Source organism: Meriones unguiculatus, chromosome 1 (genome assembly GCF_030254825.1).
Source record: "Meriones unguiculatus strain TT.TT164.6M chromosome 1, Bangor_MerUng_6.1, whole genome shotgun sequence".
Classification (NCBI taxonomy): domain Eukaryota; kingdom Metazoa; phylum Chordata; class Mammalia; order Rodentia; family Muridae; genus Meriones; species Meriones unguiculatus.
The window spans coordinates 127,765,070-127,792,239 of record NC_083349.1 but is presented as its reverse complement, the minus strand read 5'-3'; the positions used below and the strand labels follow the sequence as shown (position 1 = coordinate 127,792,239).

At 45.2% G+C, this 27,170-nt stretch overlaps 1 protein-coding gene across 1 annotated transcript in view; it reads right to left on the bottom strand.

The window, feature by feature from the left end:
* The window catches only part of Eipr1 (EARP complex and GARP complex interacting protein 1), a 106,279-nt gene that overhangs the window by 78,115 nt on the left and 994 nt on the right, over positions 1-27,170 (bottom strand). Inside the window, exons 2-3 of the mRNA XM_060366533.1 lie at positions 19,734-19,817; positions 17,271-17,403 (exon numbers count right to left, since the gene is read on the bottom strand). Coding sequence (XP_060222516.1) covers positions 17,271-17,403; positions 19,734-19,817 — 217 coding nt within the window. The remainder of the gene's footprint in view (positions 1-17,270; positions 17,404-19,733; positions 19,818-27,170) is intronic.

The following is a 27,170-nucleotide window of genomic DNA, read 5'->3' as shown; positions in this document are numbered from 1 at the left end:
AGATGTTCCAGTGTGGTAATACCCACAGCACAGTGAAAGGAAAGCACGAAGGCAGACTTAATAGCCCAGAGCAAGGTAGGATTAGGATTAAGCTCTGCGGTGCCATAGCAAAGGACTTGTGTCCTATGACCCAGTTCCTTCCCCTGTGAAGTGCTATGAACATGGTCTCAGTCACTCTGGCTGCTGTCAGGCTCACCACAAATCTACAGAAGGCTCGTTTGGGATCTTACAAAGCTTGGCATTGAATGCATATTTTGCTTTCAGCCACAATCCATAAAATATGAGCCTAAGAACTGGGGAGCTTTATGGTGGGAGCTAATGGAAGGAAAGGGCTGGGGATAGGTTACAGAGGAAGGATAGTGCGGTCTCCACAGGCCAGAGCCTTGAGTCTGCATGGAGCCATCCACTGTTGATGAGCTGAGGCTAAGGGAGGGCCAACACCTTGCCAAGGGTACAGAGAGAGCCAACAGGCCAGAGTAAAACTCATATTTAGCAGCCTCTCTCAAGATAGGGAGATGAGGAAAGGGCAGGCCTGGTTAGCATATATAATCATGGGGTCTCAGTTATCAGGTGCTACAGCAAAAGCTTGAGTGGTCCCCATCCACAGCTCCAAGGAAGACATCCTGACTATCGCTGGCCCCCACCAGCCCAGGAGGCCCCAGCAAGAGCACTGAATGCAGTCGGTATTTCATCTGCATGGTCAACCCCAATGATTCTCATCCTGAGGATGCAGTGCTGACATGATCTACACTCTTCCTGACATTTCACCTTCCTCTGCTGAAAAATTCATGCTGGTCCTCATGTGGGATGCTCTTGCCCAAGCATAAGGCAGAAGATGGATGCTGGCCACCCTCACTCATATCTGCTGCCACTTGCTGCTCTTCTGCAGCCACTGATGGAGCTCAGCAAGTTGTCGCTTACAGACTTTAAAGCTTCAAATTTACCAACTATCTGCCACAGTCCTTTGAAAACTGTTAATTTTAAGGACATATCCATCTTTTGGTCTTCCTGAAGTCCAGTTGATGAGATCCCCAGTTTCATTCATTGTATTGCCTGTTTTCTTTCTGCCACCTTGCTGAGACAAGGGTCCACAGTGACTGGCAGAAGGGCTGAGGAGGAGAGCTGGACAACCTTAGCTTCAGAGTGGGGACTTGCCTTAGTTGTCTTGTGCCTGCTACTGTTTTTCTTCCTGAACCTTTCCTGTTCCTTGCCAGTCCCCTGGAAACAAGCCTGATCCCAAAGGCACTGGCTCTGGCTTCTGATGAAGTGTCTGTGATGGCCTCCAAAACCCACACTGCCCTTATCACGCCCAGTCTCACACTGTGAAGGCCTCTAACCCTGCATTGCCTACCCTAGCTCCTTTCACAGTACCTAGCCTTACAATGCTCTGGATGTCCAGCCTGGGGTACTCACTAAACTGCCAGTCAACCTCCTTCTCCTACTATCCACGGGACAAGCATCAAAGTCTGTCACTCACTCACATCTTCTCTGGAAAGTTGTCCAGACATGTCCACACAGCACTTCCAGCTGTATGCCACAGACCCATACAGCAGGGTATTTATGGGTAGAGGTAGCTACATCTCATCCCCACATCCTCACTACCCCCATAACCTGCCTACCATACTTACCACTATCCCTGCTATCATCATCATCACTACCGTCATCCTTACCAACACCATTACTCCCACCATCACCAGCGTCCCAACCACCACCATCCTCACATTATCCCCACCATGACTCTACCCAACCCTCACTACCTCAACTCCTCACATTTTCACCATCACTACCATCACCCCCACCCCACCCCACCCCACCACCAATACCTGCACCATCTCTGCCTTCCACATTAGGATGTCTGCATGCCACAGTAGCACAGGGCCCACAGCAGCTCACACCATCACAGGCACCATACAGCAGAACAACCTCCCACCCTCCATTTGTTGCTTTCCTGAGGACACAGACTGCAGGACACAGCTGGCTTCCATGCACACTTACATTTTACATGCTTCAAACAAAAATCACTATGAGGCCAAGCACAATGGGAACTCACAGATGACCATCATACCTTTTCAAATTCATAAACATACTTATGAATCAAATGTATGATCCAGCCAACAATGGACTCTGAATACAAAAGTGGTCCATAAGATAATAGAACTGAAGAGTTCCTGCCACCTACTGACACTATTGCCACCATAACATCACAACAAAATGCATTTTACATCTGCAGTGGTACCGATGTGAGTGAAGCCGCTGAAATGCCTATCTATAAAATTACAACACACAAACTCATGTATAGTACATAACACTGGATAACCATCAATTATGGTATTGGATTATGTACTTATTCTCCTAGAATTTCTGTTATTTTTCAGTGTTCTTGTTTTTTTCTTTTTCTTAAAGTTTAGAGCCAACTTTAGAGCTGTGTTGTTTGTTTGTTTGTTTGTTTGTTTTGGTTTTGTTTCATACAAGTGTAATCCCAGCACTCAGGAGGCTGAAGCAAGAAGATCCTGAGTTTGGAACCAGCTTGGCTTCAGCCAGGGCTATATTAGTGAGTTGAGGTCCAGGTCATCCTGAAATACCTAATGAGAACCTATAGCAAAACAAAAACAAACAAACAAACACAAACACAAAATCAGCATGCAGTATTCTACCAGCAACAGACTTCCCCTTTGGTATTAGGGGATCTCTCTCTGTAAGAGGAGTGATGCCCTGACCACCCAGTCTGTGAAAACAAGCTCTCTGTTCTTTGCACAGGACAGCCCAAGCGACATGTTTCTCGGAGTAGATCTCATCTTCTTCCAATATCTGATGTTACTGATTGAATTTTACTTCTGCTCATGGCCCAGGCATACATGGTTCCTCAAGCTAACTACTCTCCTGGTTCAAGATTTTCTATCTTAATTGAAGTTTCCTTTTCACAAAGGAAGTCTTTTGATTATTGTTGTCTCCCTCAAGAGCTAATACAGAAATAACTTCAAGCCAAGGACCACAGAGCAAGCTGCACAGCAGATACTGACCACTCAGCCCGACTCCTTTATGCTGGAATCCTCCTGACCAAGGCTCCAGCTCTTCTAGTCACAACACAAGATAGCCCCAACAGTGAGCAGCTCACACTGCCCCCAGCAAAAACAGTGTGGCCTGCAGGATGTCACTTGTAATCAGAAACACAAACCAGACTGTGTACAAGCTGAGGCCCATGTGTGCTTTGCACAGGCCATGGCTCACGGAGTACCAGGAATGCATGAAGTGGTAGCCTCACAGCTGGTGTGAGAACCTAATGGCGACAGAAGGCCTTTCCCAAACCTTCCCATAAATAAACTAATAAAAAAGACATCATGGCTGTTAAAGATGTGCATATGTTAAAGCCCTAAATCCCAGGTGACCATGTATGGAGACAGTCTTCTAGGAAAGAATTAAGATTAAATGAGGCCACAAGGGTAGGGCTGTGACGTGGCTGGTGTCCTTATAAACGACAGGAAGACTAGCATACAGAGATCACTGAACAAACAACAAACCACAGAGAGAGGCCTTGGGAAACTCAAACAGCTAGGCCTTTCTCTTGAACTGCCAGCCTGCAGACCCCTCAGGGAGTAAGCCTCTGCTGTTTAAACCCCCTCCACGGAGGGTTGCTCGACAGCACAGTGGACCAAGACAGAGTGTCAGCGCCTTTGTGAAAGGATACACAATACTTTGGGCAAGGAACCACCCACAGCCACCTTCCTAATGCACAGTCCAGGCCTTGAAAAGGCAGGTAAACTGCATGTTCTTTCTCTGCATCTCCAAAGCAGAACTGCAGATGCTTCATGAGAGGTGAGGGCCAAGGACAGAGAACAAGCACCAGGCTGTGGGCAAGCACAGCAAATGACCCATCTGGAGCAGAGGGAGGAAACCGGCAGTGTTTTTTACAGTCTTACTGGAAAAATTAATTCAGATTGGGTTTTGTCAAAGCACCCCCATGGGCTGAGACCAGGAGGAAGGACTATAAACAAAGCACACTGATAAATGGCAGAACACCGAGCTTTGAGGGGCGTCCAGGGTGCTCTGGGACCAGGCCTTATTTAACATCTTCATTAGTGATCTGGAAGGAGCAGTAAACAGCACATTAATTACACATCCAGATGATTCTGAATTTGGAGGTGCTGCAGAAAGTCAATGAGGACAAAGAAATGACACAAATGGGACCCAAAGGCCTTTGCGAGGAACGTAGGAACTATCCAGGGCTGAGCTTCACATAAAAGGCTGATAGGAACACTTCTGTGCTCTGAATCAACATCCATCGCCCAAATCGCAATGGCTTGGCAGGTGCAAGTCAAGTCCTCCTTGCCCACAACTAAGCAGTAATAAACAGTAGCACTTAAGCAAATGCTAGCAGTTCAAAGTGTCCCTGCCTGTTACTCAAAGGATTCAGGTCTCATGCCGTAACTAATATAACCACAAGCTTGTGATCCAGACTTAGGAGGCCCACCCATCAGCATGAACAGCTGATTTCACTGTCATGCATAGATGTCAAGGTAGACACCCAGAAAGACAAGAATTACAACTCTCAGGACTTAGTCAGCAACACAATACTTGAGTCCCTAAAACTTCATTTCATTCTAAAGATATAAAGGAGACACATATTTAAGGCCCTGATCTCATGACCTCTGAACACCAATATGTAAAAGTTACAACAAATACAACATGAAAAGACAATTTCAGTTCAATTCCACAGGACAAACACCAGTAAGAAATAGAATATGTGAGAAGCTGGAGAGATGGTTCAGAAGTTAAGATCACTGTCTATTCTTCCAAAGGTCCTGAGTTCAATTCCCAGCAACCACATGGTGGCTTATAACCACCTATAATGAGATCTGGTGCCCTCTTCTGGCATGCAGGCATACATGCAGACAGAATACTGAAGAGAAAGGAAGAAGAGAGAGAGAAAGGGAGGGAGGAAGAAAGGAAGGAAGGATGGATGTTCATCCCAGGAACAACATCCTGTGCCTGACAGAAGCCTATGTCATTGTGCCAAATGTTGTTCTCCTGAAACAACTAATCTGGGAGGGCCAAAAATCCCAAAAATACTGCTATGGAAAAATAAAGTAAAATTATTTTAAGATGGCATTTATTTACATGTTTAAAAGGCTTTATTTATGAAAAAAAAAAAAAAAACACAGAACATGACATCAGCCATACTATGGTAATAAAGTCACATATTTTTGTAAGGCATAAGCTCTCTGGGATAAAAGCAGTGACACAGTGAAATAGGACACTCCTAAAGAAAAGGTACAAAGGTAAAAGCTAGTGACTATGCATACAGCTGTGCAACCATGAAAGAAAGCATGACAAACAGGCTCCATCCTCAGAGGAAACAGAGTCACCTTTAGCAAATGCAAATGTCCAGGTAGGACCTCTCTTCATGAAGTGTCATACACACAGAGCAATGCTGCACAGGGACTCTTCTTGAGCCAGACTGTCAAGAAATCATAAAGCAAGTGAGAACTGTCTTAAGGACTTCCTACCATCTGTACCCCCAACAGTGCAAGGATGTGAAGATAGGACCTGTTCTGTGAACTGGAAACATAATGCCGGGTGTTGCAGAAAGGGCAGCAGGCAGCTACGTGGAGGTGGGTTGTGAGACTTACCTGGCCTGAGGGAACAGTAGCTCTAATCTGAGTCTCACACTGTGATGGGATGTATGCTTTCCTTCAGGGCCTGATGCTCTTCAAAGCACACACTCTCGTGTACTTTTCTACTAGGCACCCTTGGATCCCAATGCCAGCATCCTTTCCATTTGCACAGGAACTCTTGGGGAAAAGCTCACAACCACTTTCAGGTCTCCAGATAACAGGATGCAACAATAACAACCCCTCCTTGGAGGGGGCTTTCTAACTGCTACATCTATTCCTGCTAAACAGCCTTTTCCAGTGGGAACTGAGGATTGATTGGGGTAGCGTTCAAGATCTCCATATTTGAGATTCACACAACTGTAATCAGCATTAGTCTCCTGACTGAAGGAGCATGCTCTAAAGCCAAGCTGCACACCACTGCTTTGCTGACTTGCAAAACCCACTGATTCTTCAGTGTGAAAATGGGAATGAGAACACAGGAGCACCCAGGCAAGATATATATATATATATATATATATATATATATATATATAATCCTAGCCCTCAGGAGGCAGAGGCAGGAAGAATGCCCATTTGAGGCCAGCCTGGTCTACAAAACTCTGTTCAAAAAGAAAATATTCCATTGGCTAGACATGTGGCTCGGTGAAAGAGTGCTCACCCAGCACACACACACACACACACACACACACACACACACACACACACACACACACGGCCCTGGGTTCTTTCCACAGCATCGTCAAAACCAAAGGACAGGGCCAACAAGATGCCTCACTTAAGATACTTGTTACCAAGCCTGCCAACCTGATTTGAATCCCAGGGACCCACATGGTGGAAGGAGAGAACCAACTCCCCCAGGTTGTCCTGATTTCCATGCACATAAGCATGACATGTGCACGTGTGGTGTGCGCACACGTGTGCGTACACACACGCACAAAATAAGTGTAATCTTTTTGGCAATAGATATTTAATTAAAGGTACTTGGGTGACAAATGAAGCCAAATTCACATACGGTTAAGCAGAGAGGGAAAGTGAGAAAGAACACTTCAAATCTGTCCAGACCCTTCACCTCCCAATCTTACTTTTCTTGCCACAGAAGCACTGTGAAGTGTTAGGGTTCTTGCACCTTTAGTCTGTTTCGTACCTCCTTGCAGCATTTTGAGTGATTAAGCTCAGCTCTTCTTAGTTCCAAGCTAATATCTGGTTGTTGGAATATCATGTCAGCACCAGCACCTGTACTTGGGCCAGATTTGTCAGCGCTGGGTGCAGATGCTGCCACTGCATTCCTGGCCCGCACATGGGAGACCAGAGCAGCTAACATTTCCTGAGCGCTGCGCACAATCAGCTGATACCCATCCACCCAGGGCTTGGAGCCATCATGTCTCACGTCAGTGATCATCGAGCAGGTGAGGTTGATGGCACAGACTTTCTTGCTGTTCTCCACCTGGAGAAAGATCCTCGTCTACTCCATGTTCTTCCCAAATGGGCAGAACTGAACTCATAGCAGCTTGACTGGCCACAGTCCAAGCCTAGCCAAAGCCATTGCCATGTTTACTTCCACCCGCCACCCTTTTAATTTCAGTTCTGCAAACTTTATTTGACATTCAACAGGTTAGTTTCCACCCACACTGACTGTGTAGATTTTTTTAATTTGTTTATTTTCAATTTATGTACATTGATGTTTTCACTGCATGTACATCTGTGTGAAGGTGTTGGATCCCCTGGGACAGAAGTTTAAAGACAGCTGCAGCTGCCATGTAGGTGCTGGGAATTGAACCGGCGTCCTTGAGAACAGCAGCCAGTGTTCTTAACCACTGAGCCACTCTCCAGCCCCAATAAGCATATGTTTAAAAATACATAATGTTAAAAAGCACGCATTAACTAGGTAATCCATAACTCATGATCAGATAAAGTACTTGTCTTCATGTCTGATAGTGTCGTTGAAAAGCATCACTGTGTCCTTCGTTGCCATCACCATTTTCACTGTCATTGTGAGGCTTCCTTGTATGTAAAATAAGGATGGTGGAAATAATGAAAGACAAAAGATTAAGTGACTTGCCCAAGTAGCAATGAGCTGAACGCCAAGTACCACGATGCTCCTGCTTACTCCCTGATGCATTTAGAAGAGCTTCAGTCAGGCCACTGTGTGATCTTCCCCATTCACCGGAGGATGCTGTCCACTCGGGGTGAGGTCACGCAGAGCTCTAGATGGGCCTTCAGCATCCCTACTTCTTGTCCACATACACCAAGAGACTTGGAAATGAGCTAGAGATGCGCAAGGAATTTATGTCTTTATGAGGTTCTGCTTTGTTTATTCCTAATAGGTTAGAACAGGCAGCAGTGAAATTTTTAGGAGAATAAAACTTAGGAAAGCCATACCCAAAAGGAGGCATCATCAAATTAACATAACAACTGTTTCCCAAATTCACAACCACATGAAGCTGAGTGAGTTGACCCTGTGTGGACTTCTCACCTCTCACCACAACAAAGTGAGCTCAATGAGTCATTTCTTTACAAACTCCAAACCAAAAAAAGTCCAACGTTCACAAAATGGACACGTTTAACTCCCCACCCATCTAGGCTTCTACCTCCCAGGGCAGTCATCTTTAGCACATAGCTGTTCCAGAGGAGGCAGCTCAACCAACTCGACATTTGCTTACCCAGAAAAAAATAAGATCCATTAGCTGAGGTAACGCAATTCGTGATAATTCAGTCAGCGATAGGCTGCACATTAAGAGAGTGGCTCATGGTCTCCATCACCTAGTGATGTCACAATACAACACATTACTAATGTGAGTACTGGTGCTAGTCTGTGAGAGCATGCCACATACAACTCCACACTCTAGTGATAATTAACTGTTACTGGTTTATGCATTTACCACCCTAGACTTTGATCTACTTACAGAAGAAACAGACACAGTGTTAAACAACCTCTCGTGTTAGTGGGCAGGAGCATTGCCCGTCTCATGTGTTTTGATTACACCATTTTCTCTTGGGCTAGACTGAGACTCACGATGTTCTGTAGTTGGCCCTAACAGAAACAGGCTTTGTGACATACTTATGCCATGTAGCCTGATGTATGTAGGGCACACCATCTAGGCTGTGCAAGCACTCTCAATGATGCTATGACAAAATTACCTAGCCACACAATTCTCAAAATGTGCCCATGTTATTAAGTAACATGCTGTCTTTAAATTTAAACTTAAATAAAAAATGTTTCATTTCAAACCATATTGTAGTATGAAAATTAGCATGCTATTGCAGACGAGGTCTAGCAGGGTTGAGACACTCTCACATGCAACATCTGAGTAAGGCAGGAGTTCTGAAAAGAAGCCTGCCACCAACAGACTCCTATGAAGGGTCCATGGGAGCCCCAGTATGTGGAGAGCCACCAAGGGTCTCCCAAGTGGCAGGGCATCAGCAGTGAGCTCTTGATTCCTCTCTCTTTTTCAAAGAGCTCTTTCTTGGGCCAAGACCATGAGAAAAGCTAGCCCTGCTGTTTCCAAGTATGTGTTACCTTAAAACAAAGTCAGTATTCAGTCTTAATATCTGCTCAGCAAGCACGAAGCCAGAGACGTAAGCAAAGACGGAAACCAGAGAGCTTCAGAGATATGCCGCAGGGACCCTCATGCAGCTAGGCATCCTCTGGTCCCACATTTAATTAGCATCCCCTCGACAGTGATCCTCATGGACTCTAATTGTTCTCCCTGCCTCTCCCGGGTGCCATTCTCAAAGGACTCTTGATCATTTCATCTCAGAATTCTGGTTTTATAAAGAGAAGCCTTAAGATACTCCCTTCCCAGGAAATCCTTCTTCTCTTAGCTCATTTCCACCAAGCAATCATTTAAATTGAAAAATGTAATTCTTTTCTAATATGGCACAGAGATAAAGGGGAAACGGTGGCTTCTAGCAAGGAGTTGTACCCTGACCCATGGATGTGGCCATTACTGCAATAGAAGCACTTAGGGTGCTGGGGCCAGCAGGGTATCATAGACCACCTGCCTCAGCACCTCCACACTATAGATAAACAAACTGAGCCAGGGACACTCAAGCAGGAGAGCCCTGGGATGTCCCTCCATATTCCTCTGAAAAAGCCTCATGCTTGACAGCAGGAGACACAGATGTAACAGACATGAGTTAACTTCCCTCCCCAGCACTACAGGAGCCCACGGTTCATGAATCCACATACAAGCTCAAGTGATAAGCAGTTCCTCTGAAAAACTGTTTCACAGCATCTGATCCACAGAGTGGGCAATGACCCTTATCTCAGAAGAAGATCCAGCATTCAAGCCACACCAAGCAATTAGCATTGCTGCCAGCTACATCTGCCTGCCCTACACGCTCTAGAGCCCTGTACTGGAACTATGTATCCTCCTCTCTCTGTTCTGGACACTTCAGCTACACCTTCCTCATAGACCTGTCATGCTTATACCCATGAAAATGCCTAAGCCACTCCTTTACCTTTGCTGACTGTATGGACACCATGTGATGTTACACATGAAACAGATTCAGCTCATCAGCTCCTCCACAAGGAATACGTTCAGTTTACACTAAACAAAGCAGGGGTGCTGGGATGCAAGCTGGGGAACTGAAGATGCAGGGTGCAGTCCTGGGACCGCAACCCAGGCTTCAGGCTGTCACCCTTTCTAAAACACAGGTTCTTCCTCTGGAATGGGGAGACTTTCCAGAGGAAAGTCAAATGGCTGCCCTGTGTGAAGAGCAGGTCAGTGTGCACAGTGCCTGCGCCAGGTGCCTGGTGCTGAGACAGAGGTGTTCCTGGTGCTGGTTTGTGCACATACTCAGCAAGGACAACCTTAAGCTCTCACCAGACTCAAAGAGCAGGCAAAAATACAAAACTGAAGTCAACAGTACCGATGTTAAAATAATGCCAGGACTAAACAAACACTGCCTAACACAACAGACTACTCCAGCCAGCACAGAGTTCTCAAACACCCCCTGTAGACAGGCTTCCCATGATCACAACAGCCAAATAGTCAAGACACTCCTTCCTACGTTACAGACAAGGGAACTGGGGCTCAGTAAGAACCTACCCCCAGAGCAGTGCTGATATCTAAAATGCTATCTATGGTTGTCCTGCCCTCTAGCCTGGACCTTTTCTGTAATAGTTGCTGCCTTTGGGAACATGGTTAATACCACCTGAGAATGAGACAGAGCAAATGCCTCAGGTCAGATCAGGAATCATCATAGCTGTCCTTAGGACCAACTCCAGTTTAATCTTCTTTTTGAGGGACAGTCACAAAATGGGACATCATTTCGAGAATATTGTGCTGACTGCGCATGTTTAAAAGGCTCATCTTCAGAACACTGAAGTCAGGCTCCCTTCACAGGCACAGGAAGGTCCAACATCACAGCTGTCTTCCTGAGGTCTCAGCCCTGAGAAGATGGCACCTCATGGACCTCCTGCTACATGCACCAGGTCCAACTGCCCACAGTGTACCAGTCTACTAACTGCTGGTTGGTTCACTCACATTTTGAGAGCTGACCACATCACACCACACCATGCACCCAGTGTGGTACACTCCACTATGGCTTGTTTTATTTTGAGTGTGAAATGTCTCCAACAGGATCACGTGTCTGACCCATTACTCTAGTTTTAGGCTATGGACTCTACTGGACTTGAAACCTGCCTAGACACAGGATCGCGGGATGGGCTTTGAAAGCTACAGTTGGGCTCTGCTTCTGGCCAAAGACCCATTTCCAGCCCAAGCTCACCGCTTCCTGGTGTTTCACAATGTGAGCAAAAGGTTATATGCTCCTGCCACCATGCCTTCTGCTCTATGATGGACTAAGCCCTCTTAGACCATAAACAGAATAAATCCTCCCTTCTGAAAATTTCTTTTGTTAAGTGTCTGATCACAATGGCAAAAACGGTAACTACTACACTGTTCCTGCAAGAAAAGCAAGCTCATCTGTGACTCCATAGAGAATGACATCCACCAGAGCCCCCTGACTCTGGTAGACAAGTCTGCTCCACCAGAAGATCATCATGTAGGTTCAAAGCCCTGAGCTCTTGGTTACATGTGGTCCTCAGAGTGCCCCGAGAGTGGGGTACTTGCCAGCTACTTGTTCCTGTACCTGCTCCAGCAAGCCAGAGAGGCCCACAGAGGAAGGAACACTCTAATGACAACTCTGGCACTAATGTGCATGAGAACTGTGACTCTCAAACCTAAGGAAGCTCAGGAAAATACAGTCTCATAGCAAATCTTCAGGTTCATACTTGAAGTTCCTGTGTGACCCTGTCCTTCCTCATCCCATCCAGAACAGAGCAGCTGTCCCTATACTCTGGAGCTCACCAACAGAAAGAAGGAATGTACATCCCGACAGGACTATGTCCTTTACAAACTGTTAAGTGTTTGCATAACAGATCTGAGGGGTCCTCAGTAGTCTCGTGTTTTATTCATGAGATTCCTGTGAATTTTGCACTCTGCTTGCTAACATATCTAAATTCATTTTACACTATAAATAATCCTTTCATTGCTTAAAATCAATACAGTTGACACTAGAGAAAGACATACCACATCTACCCTGTGGACCTGGCCCCCACTCTGCAGCTGCCCCCAGAGCTCTGTGTCTGCACTGTAGAAGCTCCAGCTAGAATCACAGAAAAGCTCCATGAATAAGTACGCACCTGGAGACCTAGAGAGAGGAGATACAGCACACTCTAGTTGCTGGCCAGTCCACCCATCATACTCTAACAATCCCAAGCCCTACTAGTCCCCTCACCCCGAGGACCTATCTATGAATCCCTGTGGTTTAGGAGTAATTTAGGAGAATTTATGAACTAAATTCTTTACAGATCCTGTGCCCACCTCATGAACGAACACTGACCACAAGAGCAGATGCCACAAATATATCCAAGTCTGGGACATCTCTCCCAGGCAAGGCCTGAGACTCAGAGCACACTTCTAGAAGGGTCAGAAGAAAAGGTTTCAGGAATGCCATGTGGCCAATCAGTGCAGCAGTAAAGATGGGGCCACCACAATACATGATGTGGGGAGCCTGTTATGGGCCACAGGCCAGACCACACAGCCAGGACAATGGTGCCCTCTACTGACTATGAGGTCATTGCTGCATAGATATCAGCAAGGATAGTGTCAGCAGAAGTAGGTCACACACACAGGCATATGCGCACGCGCACGCGTGCACACACACACACACACACACACACACACGCACATGCACATACACATGAACACAAATGGTATGTGTTCAGGCACTCCACTGAAGGCACAGATGATGTACACTGCACAGTGACCACTGTATTTGCTCTGCTAGGCCTCTCTAAAGTGCATCTCCCTCAAAACATGTTTCTAATACACACTGTCTTTACTTTTCTCCGGGGACCAGGGAAGGTTTTCTCCTTTGCACTGCCAGTCCATTCCATTACCCACATGTACTCAGAAGGCACCTGAGCACGTGTGTAGCCATCAAGGTGCCACCACTCTCACACTTCCAGTCGCTGTGGAGAGTCTGCAGGTCCCAATTAAGACTCATCTTGAGCATTGCTGTTGACAATAATGTCCACACCAAGATTCCCACAGAAGAACAGACCTCTCCAAGTGCATTCCATGTCTAACTCTCTTCTAGAAAACTCCTTCCCATGGTTCTCTCTACTGTCCCCTCAGTAATATCCACTGAGAATTTAGCACACATGTGAAAGAGGATACAGCCACTGAACTGAGGACACAAATTGATGAAAATATGGTTCCCCAAAGCCTGCTGGCCTCAACTCATCCATCTACTTCCCACGTCTGTCCACCCCACCAGCTGCACACTCTGAGACACATTTTGAAGGCCTCAGCCTTGACTGAAAGATGCTACCCCTCCCACCACATCACACTGGAGAGTGCAAGGAGTGGGCTTCTTAACAAGTACATACTAACAAAATGATCACAGAAGAAGATGCAACAACTGATAACAGTAAGTCTATAGCCAGCCAGGAAAACCCTGGGGGAAAGGACTACTCTGTTTCTCATAGGAAGAGTGACACAAAGGGGGATTCCTCAAGCATCACGTTCTAATCCCAGTATGCGGGGCTTTTGGAGTGAATTCCTATTTAAACTACAAAGCATGGAAACCTAGTAATTCATGGGTAATCTGCATGTGAAAAAAAAAAGGCACAAGCATTCACTTGCAAAGTATGGTAGTTCTCACTAAGAATACATGGCAGCCGTGTGCTCTGTAAAGCCAAGGTTTTCTGGAGACAAAAGAGGTGGGCACCTGGTCCCAAGATAGTGACTGTCACCACAGATCATTTGCATAGAATGGGTACATCACAAAGCATGGCTTCAAAGAGCAAAGACCTAAGAAGCTCAAGTTCACTGGCTCTTGCTGGCTACACTGAGAAGAATGAGCCTAGCATTCTGGAAAATAGTAGTACTGCCTGCAGACCAAACTTGCAAACAGGGTTCCTGGAATTCAGACTTGAATGCTGCTAAACTGTCTCCTTCCTAGAGAGGGTGACAGGAAAATACTGAATGGCAGGTCAGGCTGCCTTCAAAATCTAGTAGAAAAAGCTAGTCTCTCGAAGGTCCTGACTTGAAAAGACTCAGGGTAACTAGAAGTAACGCACATGGTAGCAAGCCAGGACTAAGGATTTCCTCTGCATACCTGTTTGCTGTTGCTGACCAGGTAAGCAGCTCAATTCACCATCAGCCTCATAAAGCTGGCAAGACCCATGTGGAGAGTCAAGACAATCTAACATTCAGATCCAGAAGCTCTAGAAACTGAATTGTACCCACAAACAGGGCTCACACCAAGACTCTAAATCCACCTAACACTTGCCAGGGGCTCAACAGAATGCCCACTAAGCCAGCAGCATGTACTCTGGACCGTGGCAGCAGGACCAGGCTACCCCAAAGTGCATTTTTTGTGGCAGCTTCTCAGAGTATATGAAACTGTACATCGGTTTCCTTGCTAGCAAACCTACTGCTCCAAGCAGTTGAAAGAGGCTTGAAGACTTCAGGAAGAAAGTTCAAAAGAAATGGAAGTAAGTGAAAATAGTATAGACTCAACAGGCTGTTAGAGAGTCTACAACAGGCAGCAAGCGAAAGCAGAAAGCGAGAAGTACTCACGTGCTATCAGAAACCACAGCAAGGCCACCTCTGCCTTGGCATTAACAGAGGTCGCCAACAGGTGGGACACAGTCAAAATGTGAGAGGAGAGAGAGATAAAGAAGGAAAGAGCTGTTGAGAAGAGGGAACAACAATGATGACTGGAAAGCTCAGCTCTACACACCAAAAGCTAAAGAGGCTGACCTCAAGACAGTGTGCCTGGGAGAATGACATGAAGTGAGGCTGGAAAAACAGTGACCCTACGGAGGACAGTGAGCCTACGGAGGACAGTGAGCCACGGAGGACAGGGAGCCTATGGAGGACAGTAAGCCTATGGAAGACACTGTACCTGGGAGGACAGCATGCCTTCCATCTCCCTTTTCTGAAAGGCATGCCCATAGTGACTACGTCTGGCCATACTGTGTACAGTATGTGTGGCAGGCAAGTCGTCTGGTGCTCTAGACCACCAGCTGGAGAGGAACTGTGCCTGAAGAGCTGTGCTAACAATACCATCGGAATAAACTCTGTACCCACCACCACAGATGGTGCATACTGGATACCCAGCAGGCCCTGCGGCTGAGCCTCTGAGGTCAAGGACTGGCTCTGCACACAGGCCAGGACACACCTTCATGTACCTGAGTACAACAGGACCTGTAGTCTGCTTAGAACTGAGTTAATGTGGCCAAGGGAAGGAATGTCCTATGACTGTCAGCACCATATGATATGTCAAAGGTGAAGGTTACAAAGGTTAGCTGTCTTGAGCTAATCACAAAGATCACCCCTATGTCTAAATGTTACTTTTTAGAGACCACTGCCTTCATGAACAGAATCTTGGCTTTCTTCAAACAGGAAAGGCTGCAATCTCCCTATACAAGGGAAAATAGAGGCCTGCCTTAGAGAATTGGAGGCAGATTGCTAGAATGGGTGTGGCAACCATGGAACAGGTAGCAATCATAGTGAGATGACTATATACAAGTCACCTTCAGATAAGTAGAGTCTGCTCAAGTAGCATGGGCCAGCATTTGTGCTGCTGTTCAATACAGCAGCAGAGCAGGGAGGTAACAAAATCACCACCTCAGCCATGCCAATATGAAGACATAAGAAAAAGTTGTATCACTGAGACAGAACAACAGACAGACTAACACCTCCTAGAACAACTCAGCGGTGATGGGGAGAGGCTAGAATGGCCCCCATAGGCCCATACATATGAATGCTTCTCCACAGTTTGTGGAATTGTTTGAAAAGGATTAGGAGGTGTGGCCTTATTGAAGGAAGTGTGTCACTGGATGTGAGCTTTGACTTCAAAAGCCCACATCATTCCCAGTTTCCCAGTTAGTTCTATGTTCTCTCTCTCCTTTCTCCCTCCATCCCCAACACCCATTGTCAAAGTCTCAACAGGTAAGCTTTCAGCTACTGTTCCTGGGCCATGCCTGCCTGCCTGTAACTATGCTCCCTGACATAATGGTCATGGACTCACTCTCTGAAACTGTAAACATGCTCCCATACTCTCTTTTTATAAGTTGCCTTGGCCATGGTGTCTCTTCACAGCAATAAGATTTTCAAGATAGGAAAATTCAATCTGAATGTCTTCCCAAAAAATGGAATAATACCATGTAAAAAGCTAAAAGTAAGAGATGAAGGATATAAAGAACATCAGGCATGGTAGGGAGCACTGAATGCGTCTGCAGGCATCAGTAACCCAAGCATACAGGAGATTGAGGCAGAAAGGTCAAGAATTCAAGACCACCTTGGGCTATATAGGAAGTCCCTATAAAGGAAGGAATGAAAAAAGAAACAAAGAGACAAAAGAAGAGGGAGGGAGGGGAAAAGAGAAGAAGGAAAGAGAAAACATTTCAATGGATTACAGGAGGAAAAGACCTTTCATCTAACTTTGTTTTATCCTTAATAAGAGACTATATATTTAAAATAAAGACAGGTTGGCTTGAAGTTAAGACAGAAATAAGAAGCACTATATGGAAAATCCTATGGAGGAACTGTCTAATCAAAAGGTTCTAGAAGAAGGCTTCCTGGTAGCCACCCAACAGAACATGGTGCACTCTATGGCACGAGAAGAGGTTTTTCCCAGAAACCACCATCAGGAATGTCACAAAGAGAGAGCAAGGAGAACTGAGGGAGAAGTGAAATCAGCTCACTGTCCCTGTCTGACACAAATGTTGAAGGTCCAAGAGACTGGAGCACTGGGTTGGCAGGTGGAGGCCTGGCAGGCACATAGATAGCCCACAAGCATGCATATGCAGCACCGCTACTATCAGAGAGGACTACTTGCCAGCTGGGACACCTTATGACCCCAACATCGGGCAGTGGGAAGGAGGCAAGTTACTGCTATGCTCACGTCATGCACACACCTGAAAGGCAAAGCCCACCTTTCAGGACCCTTCCGGTGTAGTGCTCCTGGAACAGCAACCAACCCTACAGCACAAACATCTACTCCCAGTGTCACGGTGTGTATGGGCAGCACCAAGGTGAATGGTCACATCTTCTAAATGGCACCATTAGCAATACAGAATCACTCTCACATGACACCTCCAGCTGACACACACAGAACAATAAGCACAGCACTTACTTTTGTTGTAGCAGGTGGCCAGCACGCCTTTATCTGCTGGGCTGGCACTGATGTGCCAGATCTCACCCACTTGATGGAGGAGGACATTCTTATTTATAATGTTATTTTCATCATCAAAATCTATGATGTGGATCTACAAATTCAAGAAACGGACAATCAGCATCTCAGATGTTTTCCCTGATACCTTAATAAGCACCGTGATCATAAAGAAATACATACAAACTTGGTGGCAGCTAAACCTTTGAACAGTATACACCACTGCGGTTTAGTTCTCACTGAGCCCCTTCCCAAAGGCAAAGTGACAAGTCCACATGGATTGCTTCTACAATACTAAGCTGCAGAATGCTGCTAGCTGGTCTTCTCCAGCCTAACATCCTAAGGTGCTATAAAAACTCTACTCTCAAGAGGCTTGGGGGTGAGGGCATACTAGTGCCAACCTCTCAGTTTCTCAGACCTGCTGTGTCTACAGGAAGGATGGAAAGTGGAGATCACACAGTGAGGTCCAGAGGTACCATAGGGGCTGCTGACTAGTGAGATCTAAAAATAACTGTGAAAGGGGAGGGGAGGAAGATGCTGGAGAGATGGCTCAGAGGTTAAGAGCACTGGTTGCTCTTCCAGAGGACCTGAGTTCAATTCCTAGCAACCACAGGTTGGCTCACATTCATCTATAATGAGATCTGGTGGCCTCTTTTGGTGTGTAGTTGTACATGCAGGCAGAACATTGTATACGTAATGAATAAATATTTTTTTAAAAATAAAACTGTAGCTTTGGCTGCTGGCCAAAGGGTGACCATAGGGGCTATTGTCCAGTGGAGACTGGGTAAAGTATGCCTAGTCCCTCTGTGATGGGCAAGACTCAAGGCAGCAGTCACTGAGTTGGGATAAGACTGTATTTTAGCACATTTTTTGTTTCTTTTTAAAAAAATGAGGCCAACATATCAGCATCTATGATTACATTCTATTAATTACAACTGTTAAATTTAGGTCTCTGAGTAAGAAGGCTAACTATGTCATCTTCATGCTTTTCTGGAAAAAAAAATTACAGGAACTGACATGATTTTCACACTCAATCTCTCTGATCAGTACTTAAGCCAGTAGAAACTACTTACTTAAACACACACATACACACACACACACACACACACACACACACACACTAAGAAAGTAACGTGGATGCACAGATTTCTTCTAAGAAAGCTCCCCAGTGACACTGATTACTGTAATAAAAGAGCCAAGGCCACCTCAATGCCCAGGACAAGTTCAGGTACCTGCTAGCACTTGGCTGCAGTAGAACCACACAAAGCTGGTCAGTGCCTGGAAGCACAAAAAGGTGTCCATGATATAGATTTAGAGAGACAGGGACATACAAACTACATAAACATGACATCATTTTTGTTTTAAAAAATATATACGTTCCCAACTGATGGAAATAAAAGGAATCGTTCTCGAGGTTGGAGCCACCACCTTTGCCTTTGCCTCTCTGTGCTTTGTACTTTTTATGTGTTTTCTAATGACTAATATGTGTGACTTTGGCTATCAAGACAATACTATACTAAAGGGTTTACACAATAGCTAGCAACAGCTTCAAAAGGACTTTTGCTTAAAACCATGATTCTCTCTTCTAGCAATATGTTTATGTGGTACTGCTTCACAAGGCCTCTTGATTAACTATGATTCTCTCTCCTCTTCAGGAGTCACTCTGCACTCATCAGTGCAGAATTCAATCCCAGCAAGGGCTTAGGATGGCCAGTGCCAGCCACATACAATGCTGACCAGAACAGTTAGTACAAACCAACCCAGCACACATAGGTACAATCCCGTTCCCTGTGGGACAGATTAGGAAACAACCACCTTTAAAAACAGTGTCTGAGTTTCTCCCTGCCCTCAAGTTCAGTTCAAAAGCAGATGACACAAATTTAAGGTAACAGAGACCAGGCATGGTACAGCTCCTGAGGGCTGGGGACACTTGACACAATAACAAATCAAAAGTGATGAGCAGTCCCACCTCAATGTATAAGCTACTGCCTGGCTTGGTGGCATGCATCTCTAATCTCAGCACTCAGGAGGCAGAGACAGACAGATCTCTTGGAGTTTGGGGCCACATTGATATACATAGTTCCAGGCCAGTCAGGCTACAGAGTAAGTTGTCTTAGGTTGTTACTTATACTCTCTCTCTCTCTCTCTCTCTCTCTCACACACACACACACACACACGTACATATACCATGGACACACACACAAAAAAGAAACACTAAACAGAATGTTTAAATTATTGTAATCAATCATTAAACATAGTTGGGCAATAGTTATGACTTGGAAATATGTGCTTAAATCTAATGAAAAATTTTGTTTGCATGGCATTAAATTTTTTTAAAATATTGCTTGAAAAATCAAGAGCAAAATGGATATGAAACTAAGAATAAGCTTAGTAATTAACATGTACACATTTGTCAAAAATAGTTACCTGATTATCATATTTAAGAGACTGTGTCCCAACCAAGAAGCGAATGGCATCTGTTTCCGCAGTTTGAGGTGTTAGAGCCCGTGCCTGAGGAGGGAGGAAATGCATACACATTTATGAAGTTAGGCTTAATAGACACAGAAAAGTCGGCTTATCTCATCTGCTGAGATGAAGGATAAATCAGCAGTGTCTAGAGGCGACTGCACACTCCTAACACAATTGCACTTCAAATCTGTACGTGAAATAACTCTAAGTGGGCACTAATCTAAGCAATAAAGATACAAATTATTTACACAGCAATAGTTAAGTTGGGTAATAAAACCACCATGTCAGCAATAAATAGATTGGTTCAACAAATTACACTTCATCAAAATAACACAACAGAAATGGCTTCCAGCAATGCAATGCAGGTAGGTTAAGCCAAGTTCCCTGCAAAGAACTAGAAAAGCTATGCAAAATACAGTCGGCCTCCAGGCCTCCTAATGTGTCAAGGAGCAGAGGATCAGGCTACACTGTATCTGCAGGTTTAAGTCCGTGGAAAAGTGTGACAGAGTAGGAGGCTTAGGATGCAAATATGCACAGGGCAGGGCCCACCATCAACAAGCTGGCACAGCTCTCACCACACAGGGACACAGTGGGGGAAAGCAGAATTGTAACTGGAATGGCTGGCACAGACTGAAGCTGTGCAAGCTCTCAATCCCTGATCTGAAAGCAGAGGACTGAGCAGACCCCTGCTTCCAGGCTAGGGGAAGCCTTCCAGCAATAAGTCCTCCATGGGAAGGGAATATCCAAAGTCACCATGCAGAAACCTAGCCTTCAACCAAAACAAGGTTATTTCACAGTAACATAAAACCATATGGGGGAAAAAAAAAAAACAAGAAGAAAAGAAAAAGAAAAATGGAAAGGGGAAGAAAGCCCACATTACTATTTCCTTAGAAACAGGTTCTAAGATTCTAGGATGTGCATCAAGAAAAGTGAAGCTTGTGCATTTTTCTCAAAGGTCTACCAGTTGGGGAGCCTTGAGTTGGATGGCCCTTCACAGCTGAAACAAAGAGCTAGGCTTTATACCATGCACCACAGTTAAACAACTAGAGAGCAGAATGGCTCTGGACAAAGTGCCTCTACAGGGAAAGCCACCTCCAGTTACAGCCCCAACTAAGAGCTACAAGCCACCACCAAGGTCAGAAGGTGCCAGCCTTCCTAAAGGTGAAGTCTAGGAAACGGAAGCCAGCATCAACAGCAGTAACTATGATTAGAGCATTCATAATAAAAGACAAAATTAAGAATTTCACACTTTGAGAAGAAAAGCACCTCTGAATGGTGCTTCAAACCAGATGCAATTCCAGCTCTTTCAGCCCAATCATTACAAGGACCCAGGCCAAGACCCTGTACTTACACATTACTTTCTGCTGTAGACACAATAATGGCTCATTAAAAATGGCTACATACTGATTCCTAGAAACATGACTGTGTTCACACACAGAGCAAAGGGACTGTGCAGCTTCCATTAAGTCAAGGACTGGGGAAGCAGAGAATGTTAAGGATGTAAATCGCACTGGTGCTTGAAACCAGGAAAACTCTTGTGGCTGTAGTCACAGCCATGTGGAAACAAAGCAGCAAGAGGTGTGCTACAGAGGGAGGCTTCAGCAGCCAGAGGTGAGCTACAGAGGGAGGCTGCAATCAACCTCCAGTTTCATTTGCTCTTACTTGCATGTGGTACTGCATGCCCATGACGGCAGACACAAGGGTCATGTGTTCAAGGCCAGCCTGGGCTACATAATGAGACCCTCCCTCAGAAATTTAGAAGGGAGACCAGCCAATCTGGAGGTTACACAGCTAAGCCACACATTATTAGTTTGCCATAGACAGCAGTTCTTCTGTGTGGGGTTACAAGTTTCCTGGACCATTTTTACTGAGAAGTTGCTCTTCACATAGTGTGTAGCATTTCATAGGTGACTAGAGCAGAGCAAGAGGTTTGGTGTTGTTCTCCTTGGCAACCTTATCTTTAGGACAGATCCTATTATTCTGTGCATAGATACATTGGCCACTGACAAGGATTTTGAACTGTAGTATTAGAATTACTTGACCTAGATTTAACTCTCTCCTCCCACTTCAAAGCTAAAGATGCTTAACCAACCTTGACTGGTAACTCCACATCATGGAAGGAGGAAAGAGAGGGGCCACCCTGTGTTCCTGGAAGCTCTCCCTCATTCTCAGAAAAGACATAAATATCCCTCCATTCCTTATCCTCTCCCCTCATCATTCCCTCCATAATCCTTCTTGAAAGGAGATGCTAATTTGTGAGCAAAACTCCCTCTTTTCATGTTTTTTATGCTCAACATTCCTCTCAGACATTGGGTTGTCAGTACCATTAGCCTCCAATAACAGTAACAGTAGCTTAAGAAAGAGTCAAGGAACTGCAAGGACTCAGGCAGCCATTGCTGGTTCTACTTTGAGGAGGGAACCATGTGCCTAGGAATGTGGGTAGCTTTGGATGCTGGAAAAGGCAAGACTACAGATGCCACCATGTGACAAGGACCTCCCAGTGAACTTGTTTTAGCCCAGAGAGGCCTGTGTGGGACTTCTCCCCTACGGAATGGTGGACACCTTTAAATTTCTGTAATTTGTTAGAGCAGCAACAGGAAGCTCTTCCCTCACCAAGCTCACTTGATGTGCCCCACTCTCTACAGCTGCTCCTCCCAAAACAGCCTACTTCCTGACTGCCACAGCTGAGCAGTATTTTTACTATTTATTTAGTTACGTGCTTTTTCCTTCTTTCTTTTCTTTGAAAATTACTAAGAGAAAGAGTTTAACAGCTGTCGTGACCATTAAGTCTGTACTGTTTATACTGTTTTTGCAGTTAGTACAAATTTTAGATTTCAGAAGACTCAACTACACTGCCTCTGTATCCCCACCCTTCTCCAGGGACAGAAGCACAAAACTCGATGGTGTATGTAAATAAAATGAAGGAAATACCCGTCCAGTGTGGCATACACACTATAACATCTTGAGGTGTCTACTCACCATGCAAAGCAGGCTAAGGATGCAACTGTCCACTCCTGCCTCCCCCTCTGCACTCTTGGATAAACAGTTTGGACAGCCTTATATGAAACTGATAATCCTTTGTGGTTCTAGAAATCTGCATATACACGTACCAAAAACTGGGGCCTATCAGTAACACCGCAGAGCCTCTGAACTCTATGGGCCTTAAGGACCTAGCTTAGACCATACTGCCTATTGAAAGGAAGAAGGGAGCACTGAGGCCAGGAATCAGGCCCACCCTGCGGGGGAGAAAACGGGTAGGGTTCCACCTTTAGATTAGTACACAAAGACATTCAAATACAACTTGGGCTCACACAGAAGATACATAGCCTGAAGTCCCCAAAACAGGACCAGGGAGAGGACCCAACTGAGAGAGAATGACTATTTCACATGAGTTTCTGTATTTCAAGCTGACGATGAAAGGCTGATGTGCATGTGTCTCTGGCTCTACAGGTGCCATGGAAGTACCCAAGAAGTTTGAGGCCTAGACTCATCAAGAGAGAAAAGACAAACAGAAAGACTGAAAGATAAACTGGCATGGGATTAAGCATCAAAGACACTGGCACAGACCACAGTAACAGATAAGCATTTAGCAAAATCACCTTCTGGCTCAACATCACACAGAAAACAGGATATATAAATGTCATCATTTTACAAAAGAAGGAAATCAAAATTAAATGACCTCCATTAGAAGCCATTCTAAAAAAGAAGAGCAATTCCAGAATGTAGATATTCCTTAGTGAAGACAATACACAGTCACACACAGCACCTGGTGCACACTGCTTCTGGTGCCTTAGAAAGGTGAGGGCACCTCTGCCGAAGAGGTGACAGAGAGTGGAGCACAGAGAGCAACCAGCCAACTTGGGGATGGCGTTAGCACCTAGAGGTATTTTCTTCAGTCTCATACAATACATGGTTGTATTTGTTTGTTTGGTTGGTTGGTTGGTTTTGTTTTTAGAAAAACAGATAAGGGAAATGATTCTCACAAACAAATCTGAAACGTGTCTGCAAATGCCTCACAAAAGTTTAAACTAAGGCCTTCCCATTTTTAGGAGAGCTTATTTGTTAAGCAGAATTACTAAGGCTGTTTCATTCTAGCCATTCTAGTGTCAGATCTCCATGGAGTAAGCGAAGCTAACAACAGGAACTGGAACTGGCGAGGGTTTGAGACAATGGCAGAAAATAGTCACCAGGAACTAGAGTATACAGCACTCCCTTTGGAAGCTTAGCATCTTACCTGGCTGCTTACTAACATGTAAAATACATGCTTATTTACACAGCAGACAGCCAACTGCGTCTAAAAGCAGTGGCCTTGAAAGAATAACGCCAACTTAGAAAGAGAAGCAGTAAGGAAGCGCTGTGCTACACTAAAGGTCAGGGCCAGGCTAGCCTTCTCCTGCAATCAGAAGGCTCCCTATACAAACAGTCTCCTCACCAAGGCACCAGGAGAGCAATCCAGTAAAAGGGATGGAGGGCTGGTGACTGAAGGAGCAGAGGAGAGAAAGAAGAAAAAAAAAAAAGAATAAAAATGCATATATGAAACAGCTACTTGATGAATTTTTAAAGAAGTCATAGATCAGTGATAGAGCACCTGACGACGACGCAGGAGGCCCCACATTTCATCCCAGCACCAAAAAAGCCAACTGATCAACTGAACCCAAAAATCCTGTCCACAGAAACACCTCTGCCCTTGGCATGGGTGATTGGGATGCACAAAAGCTATAACCTCTCTGTTTTCAACTCTGCTGTGATCCAGTGCACACGAAAGACCTGGGACCCAATAGGCACTAAGTAGTTCCTTGATATCTTGGTCCTTTTTTTTTTTTTTTTTTACAACTTGACACAAGCTACAGTCATCTGGGCAGAGAAACTTGAACTGACAAACTGTCAAAATTGACAAAATGTCTCCATCATCTCCATCAGACTGACAATTAGGCAAGTTGAGGGGGAGGGCATTTTCTTGATTGATGATTGGTGTCCTGGGCAGGTGGTCCTGAGAGATACAGGAAAGGGAGCTGACTATGAGCTTGAGGGCAAGCCAGTAAGCAGCACTACTCCATGGTCTCTGCTTTGGTTCCTGCCTTCACAGTGCTGCCTGCCCTGACTTTCCTTCATAATAGACCTGGGAGATGAAATACATCCTTTCCTCCCCAAGTTGCAGCAATAGAATCACAGCAATATAATAGCAAGCTAAATAAGGTCGTGGTGGTGTATGCCTTCAATCCCAGCATTCAGGAGACAGAGGTAGGCAGATCTGTAAGTTCCAGGCCAGCCTGATCTACAAAAGTGAATTCCAGAACAGTCAGGAATACACAGAGAAACCCTGATTTGGGGGAGTGGAGAGAAATGGGGGTAACAAGCCAGCTAAGACATTTGTCAACCAAATAATGAATGGATTCCAACAGGAAAATACTTAACCAAAACTTATCTCAAAAGAAAGAAGGTCTGGAGAGATGGCTCAGGAGTTAAGAATATTTGCTGCTAATGATGAGAAGCTAGGTTCAATTCCTAGCACCCAAACAGTGGCTTACAACCATCTGTTACTCCAAAGGATCTGACACCCTCTTCTGTCTTCTGTGAGCATCAGTACACATGTAGTACACAGACAAACAAGCAGGCAAAACACCTGATACACAGAAAATAAAAGTAAATCTAAAAGAAATAAGGAGCCTGAACAGCTATTACCAGGAACTGTTCTACGATAACGTGAGATTGAGAGGCCAGGGGGAGGTAGTACCATGCTGCCCTGCCGTTCCACAGCCTGAAGCATGGGAACTCCCAGGTCTGATAAAGGCATCCTCCCAAGAAAATCACATGCTGACGAGAACAAAAACTTCTAGAGAACTGTCAGTAAGTAAGCTGGATCCAGCATAGGAATCCCTTCCCAGAATTTAGGGATTACCCACAATCTAGAAAGCTGTTAGTGTGACTAACCAAAAAGAAGTAAATAATGTAGGCTGGAAAGACAGCTCAGCAGCTATAAGCGCTTGCTGCTTGTGGAGAGGATCCAACACCCACATTAGGTGGCTCACAACCATTGGTAACTCCATTCTAGGGCATCTAAAGCCCTCTTCTGACCTCCTGGGCACCAGGAACACGTGCGGGGCACATCATGCGCACAAAATAAAAATAAATCATTTTTAAAACCTCTGAAATCAAGCAAACATCACTGGGAGCCCCCAAGCACACAGGCTTCCTCAGGAAGCAGCAGGCTGACCCTAGAACAGGACCAGTAGCATTCCCTGATCCCCCCAGCAGTGCTTCTGAAACTTCCACTGAGCTTCTCCCCAGTACAAGATTTCTGTGTCTTGACTTTGTGTTGTTTCTTTGGCAGATTTTGTTTCATTTTGTTTTGGTTTTTTCAGACAAGGTTTCTCTGTGTAGCCCTGGGTGTCCTGGACTCGCTTTGTAAACCAGGCTGTTCTTGAACTCACAGAGATCTTGCCTGCCTTTGCCTCCCCCGAGTGCTGAGATTGCTGAGATTACAGCTATGTACCACTGCTCCTGCCTTCTTTGTGCAGATTTTAAGTGAACCTTCCCCTGTCCTCTTCCACCATTCTTTGTCCATACGTCAGGCATGCCTGAGCTTGGAGCCTGTCTGTTGGTTGCATACAGAGCAATCTGAACACAGTTCACTGAGCATACATGTGCAGTGTCTCAGTTAAGTTAGGGTTGCCTGCACACTTTGAGTCTAGATACTTACACTGGCTGCTGGGGCTATGCATCTTATTTGCCAATGATCACAGTCCATAGATAGGCATCCCATGTCTATTAAATATCTCCCAGTAACTTCCAACTGTACTTAGGATTTAAAAGGAACACTAAAACTTGACTCTGAACATAGTCCACATTTCTTCTCATTTTGTAGGTAAAAACACGGATACCCTGGACAGGTTAAATGGCCGCAACAGGCTCAGTACAGATATCTAGGCACGACCTCACTATCTCCCTTATTGTCAGACCTTATCCCCATCATATGGCCCTCTGTATGTATCTATATCATCATCCTTTATCTGTAAAATGGGCATACAGATTCATCTAGATGGAGCTGACTTTCTCCTCCTATCAGAAAAGTCAAGGGCAACCCCAGGAAGTAATCATTATAAATCTGTGTTCATCATTTCATCAGTGGTTCTTTGACCACCTCCCCCTCAGTGGGGAGCAGCCTTGCCAGGCCACAGAGGAGGACAATGTAGCCAGTCTTGATGAGACCTGATAAGCTAGAGTCAGACGGAAGGAGAGGAGGACCTCCCCTATCAGTGGACTTGGAGAGGGGCATGGGAGGAGATAAGGGAGGGAAGTTGAGGTTGGGAGAGAATGAGGGAGGGCCCTACAGCTGGGATACAAAGTGAATAAACTGTAATTAATGTAAAAAATTTAAAAATAAAAAATCTGTGT